At 40.5% G+C, this 19,121-nt stretch overlaps 1 protein-coding gene across 7 annotated transcripts in view; it reads right to left on the bottom strand.

Annotated features, from left to right (window-relative positions):
- Positions 1 to 19,121, bottom strand: part of SLC2A9 (solute carrier family 2 member 9) — a 311,113-nt gene that overhangs the window by 148,265 nt on the left and 143,727 nt on the right. For all 7 annotated transcript variants that reach the window (XM_075569353.1, XM_075569343.1, XM_075569350.1 and 4 more), the window contains exon 8: positions 6,371 to 6,503. In XM_075569353.1, the coding sequence (XP_075425468.1) occupies positions 6,371 to 6,503 (133 nt within the window). The remainder of the gene's footprint in view (positions 1 to 6,370; positions 6,504 to 19,121) is intronic.

Below are 19,121 nucleotides of genomic sequence, written 5' to 3'. Positions count from 1 at the left end.
TTGTGAAAAGCATGACAACAACGCAGATATTATAATACATACATCTTTCATTCGAAGCTAGTTAGACCTGACATAAATGAATAAAGAATGCTGAAATGATTCTTATTGCAGTAAGTCGGTATATTTATAACATTCTCTTGTCTGATAAAACACGCAAAAAAAAATCACCAGATCTGTATGTATCAAAAATGTAAACAAAATGCAAATTAATTGGGATAATCTGTCTGGGGTTAACCCTTTGGGTGCCCAAAAACGCCATGTGGTCTGGCACTCCAGGGGTCCTATGATATAGTGGGTATGTCATGGCCTTTTACTGCTCATTTTCAGATCAGCTTGTGCACTCTAAACATGAAAGGGAAATGGGAGAGGACCCATCCTCATTCTGTGATGCCCCGATCACATGATTGCTCTTAGGAATAGTGACGTGAATGTGATGTGCCAAAGGGGCTTTGGCACCCTGGTGCGGCAGTCCCTCTGGTACCCAAAGAGTTAATTGGAACCAAAATGATATGAGCTGATGTGTTGGTTTAGTTGCATAGGTTTGCATAGGATAGTAGCAGGATTATACAAACCCATAACAGAGCCATGTAGATTTGCCTTGTTAAAAATCTATGCAAAGTTTTGCATTGCAAAAAATTACTCAACTCCCTTGGTGCTTAATAAATGACTTCATATTTGCATGAACAAAAGTACAGCGTGCTGAAAATGCCCAGAAGGGCTGAAAATGTTGGAAGCAAGATTTGTTGGCATCTTGTGTGTCAAAATACCTGTAAAGCACGGCAGAGGTACACATCAAAGCATTGCTTCCAGCTATAAAACATTTGAAAATGACAAATGTTTCCACAGCTTGTATTTAATATTATCAGTTGCTGTATGAATGTTATGTTTAATAACATTTAGTTTGGCTCTTGTCTACAGGAAATGAACCCCCACATTTGTTTTCCCTTCATAAATTTCTACATTATTTACACTCTCACCTAAACAAAGGCAAACAATCATTTTTTTTTATGGCAGGCAAATTAGTGAATCCGATAACTTTATGTGAGGAGATCTGAAAAATACATTCATACGTCAGAGTAAAAAAAAGTATAAATACCAATTAAATATATATATTCCTAATTTGGATTATCTGTTTTCGTAAATCAATCATTCCACCCTCTCAATTTGTCAGCTCTTTGCATCTCTTATAGTTCTATATTGGGGTTTTTATGGTGAGGGCAAAGCTGTCTTCAAAGTGTGGTCTTTATACAAGGGCAAAATGATGGTCTGTTCCATATATCTGTACCACCTTTTATGTATGATAATATCCTGGTAGCATTCATACTGTAGCTACTGTCCAACACTGAGCACTATTGCTAAACCTGCAGTCTATGAGCACTCTTAAATCTTTCTTCTTTAAAGAGTGACCTAATTGTGTCTCTTGGAATTTGTAGGTAGCATGCTTAATTTGACTTCCCAAATGTATAACCTCACATGTATCTGTTGTAAACATAATCTGTCATTTACATGCCCAGTCTTTCTGCAGAAGTGCATGCATGTACGTTTTTAATTGCTTTGATTATAATCTGATTGGTTCTTCAATCTACCAGTGGCCCTGGGGAGATAGGTGTGCATCAATCTAATTGTTTTTTTATTTCGGCATCTGTTGTACAGTAGTACAATATCATCATGTGCTAAGTTTCATGACACATTTTAAAACACACATTTTATAAATCACTTTGCTGGTTTACAAATGGTCCCGTAGCTCAATTCAATTATCCCTAGAGCAAAATGCATAAACATGCATACATAATGTGGATAATGGTAATTTTATTATTCTCTCACCCTACTCCGCAAGAAGTATTTACAAATGAGATCAATGGCAAAATGAGAGTGCTAAAAGGAATGGATGCAATTTCTAATTTTAAGAATAGCTACACTTCTTCAAGCAGATAAAGAAATCCAAAGGGCATATTAATCCTTGTCAACTCTTATTCTAAATCAAAATATGGCACAATAAGCATGCCCCTTTTTCCTAGTGCACTTACAAAGGCCTAAAAGTCAAAGTCAAAATCAAAGTCAAGTTAAAGCATAAAAAAACAAAACAAGAAAAATGTACGAATAGTTTTCTATATCATGGATGATTGATGCTTAATTGTATTTGTCTAACCTCGTGATAGTTCTTAAGAATGCAAAGAAGAGAAAATACAAGAGTGACAACATACACTTGACACATTTACTTTTGATGCAGCTCTTGCATTGTACCATTGTTAATGTCATGTGTAAATTTATGCATGCCCCAAAGCATCACTGGTATTTCACAGATGGTGGAGGGATAGGCCCTACAGTGTAGTAATATGACACATTAGTTATTGTTGAAAAATATTAAACACTCCTTTGGAATACTAAATAGATTTGTTAGCGTGTAACAAAAACCAATAGAAAAACTTGTTCCTTAATATGTGTGATATAAAGTAAAGTTTAGTGAATCTCAACCAGTGTGTCATGCAAGATAAAAGTAATGTCTTTTTTTTCAAACTCATCTACTATGTAACTATGTAATGTATTGATCCCTGACTTTCATTTATTCTTTTTTTGATGACGCGCTTTTGCTCATGTAAACGGTTCGCTTCAGCGGGTCTTCTGCTAAAACACCAAAGTATAATAATCTTTCTCACCAGGCCATGCAGTAATGGATGGTAAGCATGTTCCAAGAACTGATAGCAACCACCTCCTGGAAGAGCAATGATCATGAAAGTTGAAGACTAAGGGAGATATACTGTACTGTACTAAGCCTTGATGCAGGGTATTGCCTCTCGATCCGCATGTTAGTTGCCATTCCAGTTTATGGCAGTTAATGCCTTATTTCAGGGGTGCGCAAACTTTTCTGTCTGCGCCCCGCTGCCTGCTCTCTCCTCCCTGCTCACCCCCTCTATATTTTCTTTGACGTTTTCTGCCATCACGACATCATATGACATCGCATTGCCATGGCGACACAGCGGCTTATGGTTCCTTGGAGACAAGGTATGTATGTACTGTATGTATGTCTTTATTTATATAGCGCCATTAATGTACATAGCGCTTCACAGTAGTAATACAATTGACAATCATATAAATAACAAATACTGTAACTACAAATAACAGATCATGGGAATAAGTGCATCATACATAAAAGGTACATTGTGGAAGAGGAGTCCCTGCTCCGAAGGGCTTACAATCTAATTTGGTAAGGGACTTATAGAGGCATCGCATGCTCCCCTGGCATGTAATTTAAATGTTGTGGGGAAGAGAGCAGGGCCTCTGTAAGCACTTTACCAACCCCTTACAGAAAAGGTTTGCGCCCCCCAGTTTGCGTACGCCTGCCTTATTGTGGTGTGATACAGTAATCTGCACTGGTGCTTAATGAATCCAAGGCTAAACATCATATAAGGTGGTGTTTCTTAATCCTCTCCTTTGGACACCCTGGTCATGTTTTAGAGATGACCAGCTAATCACAAATTCACAGATAAGATAAAAGTACACATGTGTGCTTGGTTATTCATTAATTATTCCTAAAATCTGGTCTGTGCTGGGTATCCTGTGAAGAGAGTTGAGAAACACTAATATAATGCATGGAGAAATAGTGAAAAAGTATTTGACAAGGAAGACCTACTGTAGGCTCAAAATGAAGCAAACCTTAGAGACCTGAGAGGTATGCCAATGAGATATGCAAAGTAAATCTTTAAATGACTCACATCCCACACTTCTTAACATGATTTCCTTAGAACTATATTGCAAATATATAAATATATTAAGTCAAGGCATCTAGGGCCTCATGCAGAGAGCAGCGCTATTTACAATCTCGCCATTTTCGAAAATCGCGCAAAAAACAGCTGAAAATGGCGAGGTAGGAAAAAAGCGCCATTTTTTTTTCTATTTGAAAATCTCGCCACGCGGCTGGCGAGAAACTACATCTCACCAGTCTGAAAAATATCCGAATTCAGAAAGGCGCGCTCGCCATCTAGCGGCTGTTTTTGGCGCGATTTTCTTCAATTTTCTCCGCCAACAAGAAGCAGGAGCTCGCCGGCTATAGGGGAAAAAAAAAATGCGCGATTTTTTTTTCTCCCTTTCAGCTGCGCCCATCTCCTCATTTACAATTCTCCACATGCAGTAATGCTAAAAATAGTGGATTTCGCCCATTTCTGCATATGGAGAATAAAACTCTCCATTAAAGCTACTTTTTCTTAAACTCTCCAATTTATTCTAGTGCTGCTCTCTGCATAGGCCCCCTAGTGAGAAAAGGGATGCTGGTGTCACACCCGTAGCCCCCTCGCCCCTGACTTCCTTTAAAAGCAGACTGCCTACACTTCTTGGTTGCAAGATCAATGTTCTTTTTGCACAAAAAGAAATACCCCTGACATACCTGTGACATATGTGAATGGCTGGATTAGATACAGGTATGAGCAATAGAGCTCAAAAGGTTGCTGTGACAGTGCTACCCAACAGCTGGTTTAACACACAGTGCTAGAGCTGATGCCCAGAATCTGAGAATTTGTGGGTTCTGAATCTTTTGAGCCTGACACCTGTACCCCATTCCTTACAATGTGACTTAGATCTATTAATATAGTTCTTATAGAAATCCTTTTTGAATGTGTCATTTAAATATACTTTGCATATCTCATTAGCATATTTTCAAGTTATTTAAGGTGTACTTCATTTTGAGCGCAGGTATCTCTCCATATGTTATTTGGAGGCAGGTTTGAGGGGATACAGTATATATAGAACTTGCTCCCAGTCTCGCCCTTTTAACCCCAGACCCTGACTAATCTGCCACACCTGGTGCTGCAGTCATGCACTTGCTCCTCTGAACGCCTCTGGAGGAAATCTCAGTCTCCCTGACTTCCTTCACTACAAATGTATCCTATCCTATTTCAACTCTTCCCTCTCCCAGGTTAAACAAACCTACTTTTCAACACTAATCAACACTCACAAGTCTAACCCATGCTGACTTTTCTCTGTCTTTGACTCTCTACTCAGACTCCAATCTGTTACCTTTATTTCTTCCTCCATTTCACAGGACTTTGCTGACTATTTAAAAACAAAGGTTGATTCCATTTGGCATGGCATCCCTTCTTATCCTCCTCAGAATCGAAGAAAGAATTAGGTGCACTCACTGGATTTATGGATTTATGCTATTTAATAACCCTTACACAGTGATCATTTTATTATTGATAAGATACACATATGCACTGATTAAAGAAGCAGTGGCAGAAGTAATATCACAAGTAACACCAGTACTGGCCACAGAGTACACAACGGGAAATTCAATGGGCCTTACCGTAAGTACAGTACTAACATATTTTATCAAATGCGCATTAAAAAAAAATTCTAAAAAGTAATTGAGCACTTATGAGCACATTCACGTCTCAGACAGGTCCACAAAACTTCCTTTCCCCATTATCTCTCTGCATGCAATGCTTCCACTGCAGCCAGGGAATCTGGGTATTGACATGCAAATGAGCACTGTGTGTCACTTTGTGCTACTGATCCATTCTAACATGGATCCCTATAAGCTTATAGCTGCTATATTACACAGCTTTTTCAGCAAGGCCTGGGTTAAAGACGTGCTACAAGAAGAAATAATACAAGGTTTCAGAAAATGTGCGTCGTATGAATGAAGAATTCATGCACATGACGTATCATTTGTTGTTATTTGATGCAACCTTCATGTTGCTGACCTGATTGATACAATTTAAATTAAGGTACTTCTTTTATTTGTAACTAGTATTAGTAAATATCAATTATCACTGTAATATGATTTGTAATAGTCCCTTTCTGTCCACTAACAAATAAAATATATATTTTTAATGCAGCTGGCACAGATGGAGAAATGTGAGGTTCAGACATACAGTAGGCACACCCAAGCGCGCACACAAACTGTGATGCTTAGTATACAGTATACAGTATATGCCCCGTGGTCCTTAGCCCCAAATTTAAAAAATACACTACATTTTTCTTTTACAGAGCCAATTGTAAATAGAACACTGCCAAAGACCCAACCTCTCCCACTATCCACCCAGGAGGCCTAACCACCCTCCCTAGGCAACTACCCCAACCCTACACTGCCAAAGAATAACAGCACAGATATAACCTATGACTTAATGCATTTCCCAAATCCTCCAATATAAATTCTCAGGATACTGATTGCAATACTTAAAAGATGAAAATTAAACATGTTTTACTCTGCTTCCATATTGTCGCTGCATTGTTATATGTTCAAGTGAAACAAATGTGTACATGTCACTTCTCATTACAGTTTTACAGTTACCATGGCAAGAGGGAACTTGGAGAATGTACACATGCCTCCAACACTTTTTTTTTTTAATTAAACATTCATTTAGCAGGGACATACCTTTTTCAGCTCCCTCTGTATCTTGTTTTTCTAGTAAAAGAAAAGGTGGACTTTCAGGAAGGAAGGGCAAGACCACTAGCTGTATCAGGGAAGGAACCAGGATGAATCCAAATAAGCAAGGCCAACGGGATTCCTAAAGTGTGGGAAACAATCACAGATTTTGGTAAAGATTTAAATTTTGTAACCATGTGAATAGGAATAATAGTAACACTAAGAAGGAAAGTTATAATATAATTGCAATCAATCCAGATACAATATGGTGACAGACAGAGACAATTCTATATCTTCCATTCCCTAGTTAAAGCAATAAATACATACAAATAATAATAATTATAATAATAATAATTAGCCTTTTTTAAATTAAAAAGATAGTTTTCCTACACTCCAAATTCTTAACCTCATTCTGGCAACTGGAAATGATTTTTCTGAGAGGGAAATAACCATTTTCCTGTGTGCTTAATGTCCCCAGACAAAAATTCTCTTTCATCTTCAAAACGCATGAATATTACATTTCTTATAATGTCCGAGTCATAAAAAACACTAAGTGGCGATGCACTAAGCTTCAATAAGGGTCTTCAGAGCTTGATCCAGCAATAACCGCCATTCAAGTCAATGCCAGTAAACACCAGAAGGGGCTCCACTACACCGTTCTACCTTATCAGGGCTTAATGAATCCAGGCATTAAAGCTGCAGTTCACACAATATCCAACATGTGTTTTTTTTTTTTTTTTTAATAAATGAGAAAATGCTTGAAGCATTAAAAAAAAAAATGTTAAGACATTTTTTTATGTATTCTAATGTAACACGCATTTTTGTTTCTATAGCAACGATTTACAAAGCCATGTCCCTTTCCTCTTCTGAGACAGGCTCTGGCACACCCCTTTTGCCCTCTCTCTTGAGCAGTGCACCAATTGTATCTAGTGTTTCCCTGGTCACATGATCTTCCACACAGAACTTTGTATCTTGGGTAATCTTCTGCAGCCCTAACAGTGATATAAAGAAACCCGACCCAAATTTTCAGTGATCAATTACAGGGGAACGGATCGATCGGCAACTTAGCTAATCACTTGTCAGTGTGCTGATTGTATTGATGCACATATTGAATGGGAAAATAAAATAAAAAATGTAAACGGCAACTTGAACTGCAGCTTTAATGCTCATCCACACTACTGAACTCCTGTTCAACTTTCAGTTTAAAACAATTTCACACCATCGCTTTAATTTAAATGCACAGAGCTTGTGTTGTGTTAATGTTCGCTCTTACGCTGTTTTGCAAAGCCATGCTAATCAATGTGTTAAATTCTAGGAACTGTAACATTATTGCACGTCTATATGCTTTTTTTTTTTGTGTGTTACCTGACTTGTACATTAACACAGATAACAACACTATCTTAGCTGCTTCTTATTCCAACACACGATCACCGATTTTAACTCTCCCGGTCACTTGATGAAGGCAATATACTTGCAGAAAATAAAAAAACAAAAAATGAAAGCGACTCCGCATTCCTTGCAAGTAAATATTGTATAGTAGCATAATTAATACATAACATACAATGGAAAGACCATATTGACGTTTCGGTTACCATATGGGGCCTCTATCACAGTTACAGACATAGGGGCCTATTAACTAAACTTCGATAAGTGACTTAACACTGGTTAAGTGCACTTTTCAAGCTATTTTTGATGACTAGCTATTCACAAAGTTTCAATAACATTGCAAAATCGCTTTTTAAATGGCTTTTTAATGCGCGTTATCACTCTTGCTATAACAAGCCATGTGGTAGCTGAAAAAATGCCAAACTTGCATTTTTTGCCAGTAACTGCTATTCGCAAAGCTCCGAGATGCAAATCGCGGGTTAAACACTCGCATTTTTTTCTTGCGACCTAAAGGGTGGCGAGATCGGAATCGATATTTGCATCTGATGGAGTTTATTTTATTTTTACTGCATAGGATTGAATCTGGGGGTCTCCGGAGCTGAAACACATTAGTTTCAGGTCCGGAGACCCCTTGCTTCCTTAGGTAAAAGCCTCGGTATGGGGTGCCGGTATCTCCTGCAAATGTGCATCTTACGTGTTACATGACCAGGACATTTAAACGCACAGGAGATACCGGCACCTCAAACAGGGGCCTGTTACTTGGGAAGCAGTGGGGTCCCCTGACCTGAAATGAATGCGGTTCAGCTCAGGAGACCCCCGCTTCAATCCTATGTTATTAAAATTCAAATGAAAGCTGTGCGATGGCCTGTAAGAGCTGTGCAGGGAGATGTTGTTCTATATGTGCAGCTCTTACAGACTGCTGGAGCAAAATGGAGCGTTAAGTTAATTTTATTGTTAATTTTGTTAAGCAAATACAAACTCGTGTTTTTTTTTTACCAAATGCTCAAAAAATTGCGCTTTTTCTTAGCAAATATCGTTTTTACACAAATTTCATAGTGTTCGGCAGGAACATGCCAACCCGATCGGTAATGCAAGGAATTTATCGTAGTTTAGTGAATAGTCCCCATAGCCCAGTGGTTCCCAATCTGTGCGCCCCGGCACCCTGGTGCGCCGCGGCTTGCCTAGAGGGGCACCGCAATTATCCTCCCCACCATCCCTCCGATCATCCTCCCCACCATCCCTCCAATTATTCTCCCCACCATCCCTCTGATTATCCTCCCCACCATCACTCCCCACCATCCCTCCTTCATGCCGGCCGGGTCGCAGGGGATTGGCTGCAGGCAGAGAGGAAGCTGAGGGCGGGGCTTTGTGCAGAGCACACGGTGAGTGTGCCTTCCTGCTCCTCTGTCTGCGCGGTGTCCCGTCCCCTTCTGCCCCGGGTGATAGGAGAAGGGAGAGGGAGGGGAGAGTTGTACATTTGCCTGCCCAGTGACTGTGTGCAGGGAGCTGCCTGCACTGATCTCCTCCCCCTCCCCCCCCCCCCCCCTCACATCCATCGCTGCCTCTGCTCTCCACTGCTCTTCAATGTGTCAATCTGTGTGTGTGTGTGTGTGTGTGTATTTGTGTGTGTGTGTATTTATTTGTGTGTGTGTTTGTATTTATTTGTGTGTGTGTGTGTGTGTGTGTGTGTGTGTGTGTGTGTTTGTGTGTGTGTGTATTTATTTGTGTGTGTGTGTATATTTTTTTGTGTGTGTGTGTGTATTTATTTGTGTGTGTATGTGTGTGTGTGTGTATTTATTTGTGTGTGTGTGTGTGTATTTATTCGTGAGGTCTGAGGGAGAGGGTGAGGTCTGAGGGAGAGAGTGAGGTCTGAGAGAGAGAGTGAGGTCTGAGAGAGAGTGAGGTCTGAGAGAGAGTGAGGTCTGAGAGAGAGAGAGGTCTGAGAGAGAGTGAGGTCTGAGAGAGAGAGTGAGGTCTGAGAGAGAGAGTGAGAGTGTGTGAGAGAGAGTGAGAGTGTGTGAGAGTGTCTGAGAGAGACACCAACTGTGCACTGCAACTGTTAGGTATGTATATACACCTTTGTTTTTACTTTGGGCGCCGCTGAAAAAATCTGATCGCCTTGGGGAGCCTTGAAAAAATCCTGATTGCCTTGGGGAGCCTTGAACCGAAAAAGTTTGGGAACCACTGCCATAGGCTCTTAAATTCTGCCAATATTTAACAAAGATTATATTATCTATTGGAAAATCCCAAAGAAAACAGGGTATTGAAAATGTGCTCTTGAAAATACTATCTAGAAGTTAGAAAATGATACAAATTATCAATAAACTGTACATTTCTTTAAATATTTAGTTTTTTTCTAACATACATTCATGTTAGCACTAGCTATCAGATATGGTAAAGGTTAATATTTATTGCCCAACTTTAACATTTAATCTACAACATTTGTAAATATCCATTATGTGTATACCTTCAGTAAGTTATAGAAGTGCTCTGTCAGCTACAATTCTTCACCAATTCTGATGATGCTTCCAACACTTTATGGAGCAGTCACTAGAGACACCTTACAGTATAAAAAATGCTTGCTTTGCAAGCTCAATGACAATGGTTGTACTGCAGTGTAAATAAACAAGCCAATGAGGACTATCTAACCGCATCACTGCTCATTCCAACTCACATCAAAATATGTCTATTAGAAAGTGACTACTAGTTGAACAAAAAGTGTGCATTTATTGAACAAGAGAAAGATGCAAAAAGATAGTTTGACACAGTCACAAGCTGCCAAGTCTAACCTCCTTTAGAGGCCTTAAACACATAATAATAATAATAATAATAATAATAATAATAATAGTTTGTTCTTGTATAGCGCTGCTAGTTTTACGTAGCGCTTTACTGAGACATTTTTTAGATCTTACAATCTATGTTTCTATTGGTGTCTGAGGCACAGGGAGATAAAGTAACTTACCCAAGGTCACAAGGAGCTGACACTGAGAATTTAACCAGGTTCCCCTGCTTCAAACTCAATGCCAAAGTCAGTGTCTTCACTCACTGAGCCGCTCCTTCATAACTGTAAATGTATCCACTGTCACCTTTACTAGGGTTTGTACAAGGGTTGCAAGCAATGTAGCAATATTGCTACAGTAAGTCTAACTGCTAGTGGTTTCAATTGACATACAGTATGGAAAAGGGGATGTACAGTATAATTGCACTGGGAAATTAGACTTAATCGTTAACCTTTAAACCTTTGTTCCAGTCGGTGTTCCAGGCTTACATTTTTTTTTTTACCTGACCCGACTATTTAAATAACTCCTGTTTGATAGACTAGAAGCATTTCTGGCTAATGTTAACAAGCCTCATTATCTGGGACCCACATTTTCAGATTTTTTTACCTCAGACCGGGGTGAAATTTGGCAGCATATAGTGGAAACGGTCCAAACCCGTATAATACAATTTTACATCAATACAACTTTTAAATGTTCAGATTATTTTAATTGTTCAAATGAAATAGTAATTACTGTTACTCGTCTAGTCCACTCATTTATTTCCAATACAACTGATATATAGCTTACGAAACTCAGAAAGCAGGTGTAAAAGTTTAATGGGGGAGATTTGCAGAGCTCTGCTAACGGATAGAGGAGCTTGATCAGAGTTTACTTCAATTGACCTGAATGGCAGTTTACACTGATCAAACTCCTATATCTCTTATCGGATCCTTCTGAGTCCCCCTGACCACCCAATAATTTTAAGAAATGTTGTATACAGTAACATGAGTACTAGATATGTTTATTACACTCACAGCTGATGAGTTCAGTTTTATTGGTATGTACTAAAAAAAATATATATATATATAATGCAAGAGGCTGTTCCATTCAAATACCTTAATGCATAGCTGCAATAGCTGCAGCTCCAGGCACCCGCTGTTGTACACCCCTTTGAACAGCAGAATTGCATGTTTTACCTTGAGAGAGAACACTCCCACCCAAAAAGGCATATTCCTTTGAACAATGTTTCTTGACAAATAAGCTTCTTCTCTGCTATAACGCCCCCACATTAATGCAGCAGGCTACCTTTTAAACCTACCTGGATATCTTTAATGCTTTATGGTACAGCACTTACTCCCTCACCTGCTGTCTCTGTAAGTTTCCCATTAAACCTCTAAGATTGTAAGCTCTTCGGGGCAGGGATTTCCTTTCCTATTGTCTGATTTTGCTGCACTTATTGTATAATTATAATTCCCTGTAATCTATTCTTTGTGCTATATGAATAACGACATACCATACAATACAATACAATGGTGAGTGAATTCATTAAAACCAATAGTGACATCTAGTGGTTCATCATTTTACACAAAAAAAATCTATACATTCCAAGATCTGTCTTTAAAATTTAAATAGCATTTTATCTGGAAGACATTAATGTTTTCAATACATATGTCTGCTGAAGACTATTACAGCATAGTGTACAGACTCGTCAAGGGACAGATTGACTAATTGGCAGTAAATCACTTGCCAAATTCATTTTGTTAAATTACCATGCATATCAGTCTGTTCTGTGCCTGGTAACTGCACTCATTCATTTACTAAAGCTGGAATTGACACAGTTTTAATGCAGTGTTAAAACATCAGTGTCATTTGCAATTTGCTCATGCCATGAGTGCCTTTCTGAAGAAATGCTATCCATGTGTATTAATTAAACAGAACGATAGGAATCATACCATAGCACCACACAATCTTTGACACCTTCCTCAGATAGTGAAGCCTGAGAAAGTCACTGGATACACATATTGCAAACGGTCTATGAATTTCAGTAGTGCATGCATGATATTATGTGTCCGTTTGGCTATGTCAAATATAAAAACTTGGTAATCAAATTATTTTTTTTTTTTAATGCAATTTTCCCCTTCTATGTGTCGGAAATGATGCCACACTTTTTTGGACAAATAGATGCACTCAAATTATTGATTGTTTATTACACATACTGTAGACCAGGGGTAGCCAACTCCAGTCTTCTAGGGGTACCAACAGGTCAGGTTTTCAGGATATCCCTGCTTCAGTCTTCAACTGAGCCACTGATTGAGCAACCTGTGCTGAGGCAGGGATATCCTGAAAACCTGGTATGTTGTTGGCCCTTAAGAACAGAGTTTGAGACCCCTGCTTTAGGCATGTTAAATAAAGTGTGATAGCGTTGACTTGGTGCTACTACACACACGTCACCACTGACTTCAATGGGGCTTTCCGTGCAGGAGTGCTGAATGAGCTCTCTCGCACTTGTTTTATAAGCTTAAATCTGCATTCTCATATACATTGAACAAGCTATTGGTGCAGATGTCGTACAGATCTCATCAGTTTAGTACGTCTAGCCCCTTTGACCTCACTGAACCCAATTTTGCTTAGACTCATAATTTTTTTTTTTATCTTTCCTCTCTAGATCTGTCCCCAGCTGTGCTGCCTTGGGTCTCTTTGCTATTTCTTCATCCTTAACTGCTTCTTCCTCCTTCTTCCAAAGTGTGAGAAAATAATCAGCATAACACAGAGAGACAAAAAAAATAATATATAAAGGAAAAAGCCGTGCGCAAAGGGTTAATATGAAAAAAGTAGGGAGAACCTATGTTGGAAAGTGATGCACTGCCTAATAGTACAAAGAGAGAGAAAAGTGAAGGAACACACAAAGGTGTACAAGGCAGTTAGCTTAACAATGTCCAGTCATGAATACAAATCCTGGGACAGATAACTGCATGTGTACTTCTCATCAGAGACATGGGCTCCACATCGCAGAGCTGTATACAAAAAGGGAAAAAGAAAAGAACGCACAACCACTCATAGTGTACTAATAGAAAAAAATAATTGGCAGTTCATATAATAGGGGTAAGTATTGATATTAAAAATTCCAACTAATCTCATCTCTCTTATATTCTCTATATTTTCGTCACAGGTACAACCATACTGTAAAGATGATCAACTATTTACTGTATCTGTTTATATTTTTTAAACCTTTATTATTTGTGTAATATATTATATTAGTCCTTGGTATAAAGATTTGTATATGGTTTGATTATGTTGCACATGTATTTCACCCAATCACCACTAACCCATGTCACCCCACTCCCCCCTACTACTAATGCTTAATCAACCAGCTCAGCTGAATAAAATCTGATGTAATCACATTTTCTGACCTTTCAGATGGCATTAGTGGAGGTATAAGACTGAGGGTGTCAGAGGCTACCATTATCCCTGATGAAGTAGCATGAGGTACGACATGAAACACGTACAGTAGGATTGTTTATTGCCTCACTGTTTTAATCTGTCATACCATTGTATCCATCATTCACCTTGTCTGGCTATTCCTGTGATGTTTTTAGTTTACTCTGTGTATTTCCTCAGTCACTGCTCAGCTGAGGAACTCCTAACCGGTGAGCACTTGATTAAAATCTAAGGCTTGGTCCCTGCTGCCTGCTGCAGCACCCACTATGGCAAGTGCTGCAGGGACAACAGCCCCTCTCAATGGGGCCGGGCCCGCTACCTACATTGCCCGCCACATTGTAAGAACAGATTTTTCTGAAGACAGGAAATCTGTGCTCACAACTTGCTACGGTGCGCTGGCCACATCCCCAGTGGTTCAGCCAATGAGGGCAACCTTCCAGATGATGTCATGGCCGCGACCTCCTCCATGCCCCGTCACGCCTCCCCCCATCTTTCCCCCTGCAGATCAACACAGACCAGGGATCTCAGCTGCACGCCGCAAGCCTGGCAGGCACATGTGCAGCGTCGACAACAGGGCCTCAGCCTAATCCATCTGCCAGAGCCTGATGTCACTTTCATCTTGCTACATAGTTGCTTTTAGTGTGAACACTGAAGGGATCAGGACAGTGTTTTGTTATACAAATTTCTGACACCTTGTAGCTCCCCACACAGAGTAGAAATCTGATGCCAGATGCCTTCTGACTGAATCGGAAGCCACAGAGGACATGCAAAATATGATTGATGTGAACAATCGAAAAGAAGACAAACACAGGGAGCCCTGCTATTGCAGGCGACGGCAGTGTTCCTGAGATGCAGATCATAGACCGGTAACCCCTGACAAGTGACTAACCAGGAAGGACGACTGGACATCACAACGTGACCCCTACGAGAACGGTATCCATGTGTTGTGTTTCACGGACTTGTGAATTGATGAAACAGTGTCCTCACCGTGGTGCTTATTTACCTGTTTATTCCTCTGATGCTGCACTTCAATTACCTTACTTGTAAGTAAGAATAGGAGCTTGTGGCCTAATACATTTACCTTTCAAAATTACTTAAAGAGCTCGGTGTTTGTCTTCTTTTCATTTGTAAACCTATTTGGAGGTTCCGTGGCAGAACCTTGAAGGGCTAAGGAACCAAGTCCTTTGAAGACTACAACATCTTGTAGAACCCTCTTCATCTTGAATTATTAAGGACTTTGGTAGGGCACTGGTAATCTGCTTTGTTTTGTGTATACTTTTGTGGTTTCAATCAGTGGTACCCAATTAGTTCCATTTTCATTTGTGTTTATTTTTAGGGGTCTTTCCTCATTTTATATTAATTTTTATCAACATTGTATTGATTGTGCAGTAATGGCTAAGGAACAGGGACAATATTTATTTTTACAAGATAGACAAAAAAAGGATAGAATTGATTAAATTAGTTTTTAATGAAGAACTTGATTCTCCAATTGAAATTGGGAATATAGATCTCCCCGCTCAATTTGTTCAATTAGAAAGATAGTAAAAAGCTGAAACACGAGCATGGTGGGATATGGTCAGCATAGAAAATTATTTGAAAACGGAAAGAATAGCAAGGGGCCTTAGGATAGACAAAGAACCTACTTATGGTATAGATAATAATGTATTTGTTCAGGAAAGGCATCGAATACAGGACCATTGTTCCTTCCAACTTATGCATTTGTTAATTCAAGGAAGGAATAGAGACTTGGGGCTATGCACTAAGCTCAATGGGATTGCATTCTGATGTTCCAAAAAAGCCCGTCCGTTAAAAAGTGAGGCCGGGGACGCGATTCACTAAGGCCTTGAACCCATTTTTTAACGTACCTGCTCAAAATAGCTCAAAACACCCACAGCGTATGTGTTGCTTTTTTTCCCCTTGCTAGCGTTCTTAACCTTTACGTACGCTAGCTGATAGAAAAAAAAGCCGCATGTAACATTTGCATGGAGATTCTGTATCTCCATGCAAGACTGTTACAGGCGATCGTACACTAAATAAATACATTTTAATAATAGTGTACATGATCAGGGGGTCTCAGGACCTGAACCGCATTGGTTTCAGGTCCGAGGACCCCCTACTTCAGGAGATATAAGCCCCGTTATGGGGTGCCGGTATCCCTTGCACTTTAAAGCTCCCACGTCACGTGACCGGGACATTTAAATTCTGCAGGGGATACCGGCACCCCATAAAGGGGCCTTTTTCTCCTGAAGTAGGGGGTGCCCGAGGCTGAAACCAATGCGGTTCAGCTCAGGAGACCCCCTGCACATCTACACTAGTATTAAAACACACATAACAATAAATAATAATTCATTACTGTAGCGGCTATCCGCTATGGTAATGAAGCTGCATTAATGTATATTTTAATAATATTGTGCGGGAGCAGGGGGTCCCCTGAGCTGAACCGCATTGATTTCTGCCTCAGACAACCCCCTGCTTCCCGAGTTACAGGCCCCGGTATGGGGCATCGGAGGCCAATGTCGCCGCCATCTTTATAGCGTCCAAGACGCGACGTGGGCTCTATAAAGATGGCGGTGACAATGGCACCGATGCCCCAAACCGGAACAAGATCAATCCCAGGATCTGAACAAGAACAGGAAAGAAGCTCTTGACCCAGGGGTAAAGACACTTAGTTAGTGTGAGGTTACATCACTAAAAAAAAGAATTGTGGAGTTCGCGTTTTGTAGAAATAGTATTTTCAAGCAGTTACAGTTATATACAATTTATATAAATGCCCGGGGGTGGGAGGGTAGTCGTCTATCTCACATGTAGGCATGTGCCATAAGGGCAGGTCGCCGGGCTTAACCCGGCACCCTGCGCAAGTCCCAAGGTGTCATGGGCCCCACAAGGGCCTGTGTACTTGGACCAGAAGGAGGGATGGTCCAAACAAAAATCGATACCCCGGGGCAGTGGACCTCAGGTCGTTAGTGACCAAGAAAGGTCCTTCTATGTTCAACAATTTTGTCTGTCCCACCCTGTTTCCCCTCCTGTGTGTTCCCTTCCCCACTACAGGTCCCCATCAGGTTGTAAAGCTCGACGGAGACAACAAGACAGGCCAGCAAGATCAGATGGGAGACGGGTGAGCAATACTGACAGAGACACTTTACACATTCGCACATGGCAGTAATCATTTTATCTCAGAACGTTAAGGGCTTCAATAGCCCACAAAAGAGAAAATTAGCTTTCACTGATTTTAACAGGCGAAAGGCAGACATCCTGTTTATCCAGGAGACACACTTTAGTGTACGGAATAGCCCTAGATTTTTAGACAAAAGATTGAGACAGTTTTGGCTGGCGTCCGCAAAAGCAAAGAAAAAAGGTGTTGCCATCCTATTTAGTAATAAATTATCCATACATGTTGAAAAAATTAAAAAAGACGTGGAGGGTACATACCTCATTCTGGTTTGTCGGATCAATAACTGTAAAGTAACATTAGCAAATGTTTATGCGCCATGTGAGGAGGAACCCCAGTTCTTCAAATCTTTTTTTCAAACACTAGATAAATGGGTGGAAGGAAATATCATATTGGCGGGGGACTTTAACAAAACCATTGATCCCTCATTAGAAAGGACAGCACAGCAAAGAAAACGCAAGAGCGCAGGATCTCTAGATCTGTAGAAGGAACAGGGCGGAGAAACTTAGTAGATATATGGAGGGAGCAGCATCCTGGGGAGAGGGGATACACCTTCTACTCACACCCACACGACAGTTACAGTAGAATCGACCACTTCTTTGTGTCAAGTAGAATCTCCGATTCTAAGATACATGACATTACATGGTCGGATCATGCTCCTATAGAGCTGAGGTGCACACAAATTGGGCTAGAGAGCCCGGGAGCAAATTGGAAACTTAATGAATCCCTGCTTAAGATCCCTGAACTCAAACGGTCTATTGAAAATGAAATATCGCAGTTCTTCCAAATTAATGTGGGCAGTGTGGAGTCCCACGCGGTGTTGTGGGAGGCTCACTAGGCCATTGCGAGGGAAGCTAATTAGTATAGCAGCAGGTAGGAAGAAGCAGAGAGACACCAAATTGGCTCAGCTGAGGACTAGGTTGCATGAACTCTCTAGCCTACATTGCAGAACAGGTAGAGAGGAAGTACTAAAGGAGTTAAAGGATGTAAGAATAGAGCTTAACCTCCTACTTACCTCCCAGGCCGAGAAGGCAATGAGTTGAACAAAGAGGAATTTTTTTGAAAAGGCTAACAAGCCTGGCCAACAGAATCCGAAATAGATAGCCAAACTATAACATACAGGCCATCCGGACACAAAACGGAGAGTTAACCTCCAACCCCAAAAAGATAGTGGAAGAGTTTGAAACATTTTACGAAAAACTATAAAATGGGGAGAAGGTAAACCATTGCATAAAGACGAGTATGGCAAGGCAGGCGTTTCTGACAGACGCGGCCTTGCCAAGGTTGAGTAGATTGGAGCGCGAGGCATTGCAAGCGGACTTTTCAATAGAGGAATTAAAAGAGGTGGTTAAAAATGTAAAACCATCCAAAGCACCGGGACTGGATGGGTTCTCTGATTTATATTACAAGAAATATGTGGGGATCTTGGCCCCAAACATGCTTAGGATGTTCAATGCAGTCCTAGCAGGAGAGCCCTTTCCGGAACAGATGCTCCAAGCGTCAATCTCCCTGATCCACAAAAAAGATAAAGATCCCACTAACTGCCAAAGCTAATGGCCAATATCCCTTATCAACTCAAAATTTACTCAAAATTACTGGCCAATAGATTAAGCGCTATTCTGCCCCGGCTGATTCACCCTGACCAGGTCGGGTTCATTCGAAATCGTCAGGCGGCAGACAATACCAGAAGGATAATAGACATAATCGACTACATAAATGCTAATAAGATCCCAGGTATAGTGTTAAGCCTTGACGCAGAAAATGCCTTTGACAGAATTGACTGGCCATACATGGGGGCGGTGCTTGGGGCGTTTGGATTTGGTGACAAAATTCTAAGGGCAATCAAAGCGCTGTACAGTACTCCAGCAGCGAGAGTGATTCACCAAGGCTTCCCCTCAGAGGGGTTTCGAATTAAAAGTGGTACAAGGCAGGGCTGCCCGCTCTCGCCCCTGCTGTTCACCTTATGCATGGAACCACTAGCAGCTCAGATCCGCAACAATCAGAACAT

This window comes from Ascaphus truei, chromosome 1 (assembly GCF_040206685.1).
Source record: "Ascaphus truei isolate aAscTru1 chromosome 1, aAscTru1.hap1, whole genome shotgun sequence".
Classification (NCBI taxonomy): Eukaryota; Metazoa; Chordata; class Amphibia; order Anura; family Ascaphidae; genus Ascaphus; species Ascaphus truei.
This window is presented reverse-complemented; position numbering and strand designations above follow the sequence as displayed.